At 27.2% G+C, this 1594-nt stretch overlaps 1 protein-coding gene across 1 annotated transcript; it reads right to left on the bottom strand.

The window, feature by feature from the left end:
* Positions 1 to 322: 322 nt before the first annotated feature.
* LOC129972401 (homologous-pairing protein 2 homolog) lies at positions 323 to 1245 on the bottom strand. The gene has a single exon (XM_056086525.1). The coding sequence runs from the start codon at positions 1083 to 1085 to the stop codon at positions 462 to 464; it is 624 nt and encodes a 207-aa protein (XP_055942500.1). The 5' UTR covers positions 1086 to 1245; the 3' UTR covers positions 323 to 461.
* Positions 1246 to 1594: the final 349 nt, after the last annotated feature.

The following is a 1594-nucleotide window of genomic DNA, read 5'->3' as shown; positions in this document are numbered from 1 at the left end:
TATAACTTAAATACAAACTTACTTAAAGAAAAAAAAAAAAAATCAAATTTGAACATGTACTTCTTTATAGTAAAATTCTTCTCTTAAGCATAGTACACAAAATGAATTTCATTATGAAATGATTTAATTTATCCATTTTTCTACCTTTAAACGTATAGGCATTAAAATACTTAGAAAATCTATTGATTGAAAATAAAAGGTTCTGATTAGTAAATTGGTACAGTTTACAACAGTAAAGCCTAAATATTTTTTCAAATAATAAAAGCACTCTGCCAATGTACTCACGGAAACAAAAAGAACAAATCAAATATATATTTTCAGAATATAAACACTCAATATCATTTTATTGAAAGGTAATTTTAAATCTACATAAATACACAATAGTTTTATTTCAATACTTTTTCAAAATAGAAAGAAACAACAGAATACATATTTTCAGAAAGTAAATATTCAATAATACTTTAATAAGAGAAGACTTTTAAATCTCCATCACCCTCAATACCTATTTCTTCTAAGAGATGTTTTTTAGTTTTGGGATAGCCTTCTAAAATAGCATCTAGCATATCATTTGCCAAGCGTTTTCGTTTCTGCCATTCTTTACAATATTTTTTTCTTGTTTCATATAGCTTATCCTTTTCTTCAGGCTTTACTCTTCCAGCATTCGATTCCAAATCTTGTAATTTCGATTTCAATTTTGGAATTTCATTTTTCAAAACCAACAATTCAGATTCTGCTTCTTCGGTTGTTAGGCTTTTATCCAGTGTGTTTAATTCATTTTCCGTATTTTTGATTTGTTGCTGAATTTCATTCAGAGTATGGGTAAGGTTGTTAATTTCAGCATCCATCTTATGCAGATCTGCATTATCAGAATTTGGGAATTCATTTTGATTCACGAAATAAATTTTTTGCTTTCCATAAGTTTTCTCAATAACTTTACCTTCAGTAACGAGAAGTTCTAAGGTTTTCATAACAGTTGTTTTGCCATGTTCTTTATGTAGATTATTATGTATATCAATTACACTGTATGGGCGATTTTGATCTTTTAAATAGTCAAATATCTGTTTTGTTGTATTATTTTTACTCATTGTAACAAAGTACAGCCAATAACATAACACTGAAAAAGGTAAACATCACAGAGAAAACGAATTTATACGTCTTGTATTTCTCCTTTTCTGTGGTAAACATTACATTCAGCTAAGATACCCGCGAACTTCCTACATTTCCTATTGGATGAAGCATCTTCTGCAATCGTTTTATGATTGGTCATTGCAATCAACTAAAAGATGAGTTACCGTTACATTAGAAAGTAAAGTGACGGAAACTTACTAATTCTCATTAAAGTCAACTGATATCTTGTTTTATTTTTGAAACTTTAAATTCTTTTATATTGTAAATAATAAGATAGAGTTTTTATGTTTATCAATTGAAATTTTATGAAGAGGAGAAATGACCGCATTTCTATAATTTTTATAATTCTATAATGCATTTTTGATTCATTAGAGAATAATCATTTTTGATTTTGCGCTTACATTTTTTTTTCTGAAAACTGAATCACATTTCCTACTTCACGAATGAAAATTTTAAAAACGAATAC

This window comes from Argiope bruennichi, chromosome 6 (assembly GCF_947563725.1).
Source record: "Argiope bruennichi chromosome 6, qqArgBrue1.1, whole genome shotgun sequence".
Lineage (NCBI taxonomy): Eukaryota > Metazoa > Arthropoda > Arachnida > Araneae > Araneidae > Argiope > Argiope bruennichi.
The sequence above is the reverse complement of the archived record's forward strand: the minus strand, read 5'-3'. Positions and strand labels throughout refer to the sequence as shown.

Bases quoted from the DNA above. Each gene is read 5' to 3' on its own strand.
- LOC129972401 (XM_056086525.1), bottom strand. From the start codon at position 1,085: ATGAGTAAAAATAATACAACAAAACAGATATTTGACTATTTAAAAGAT.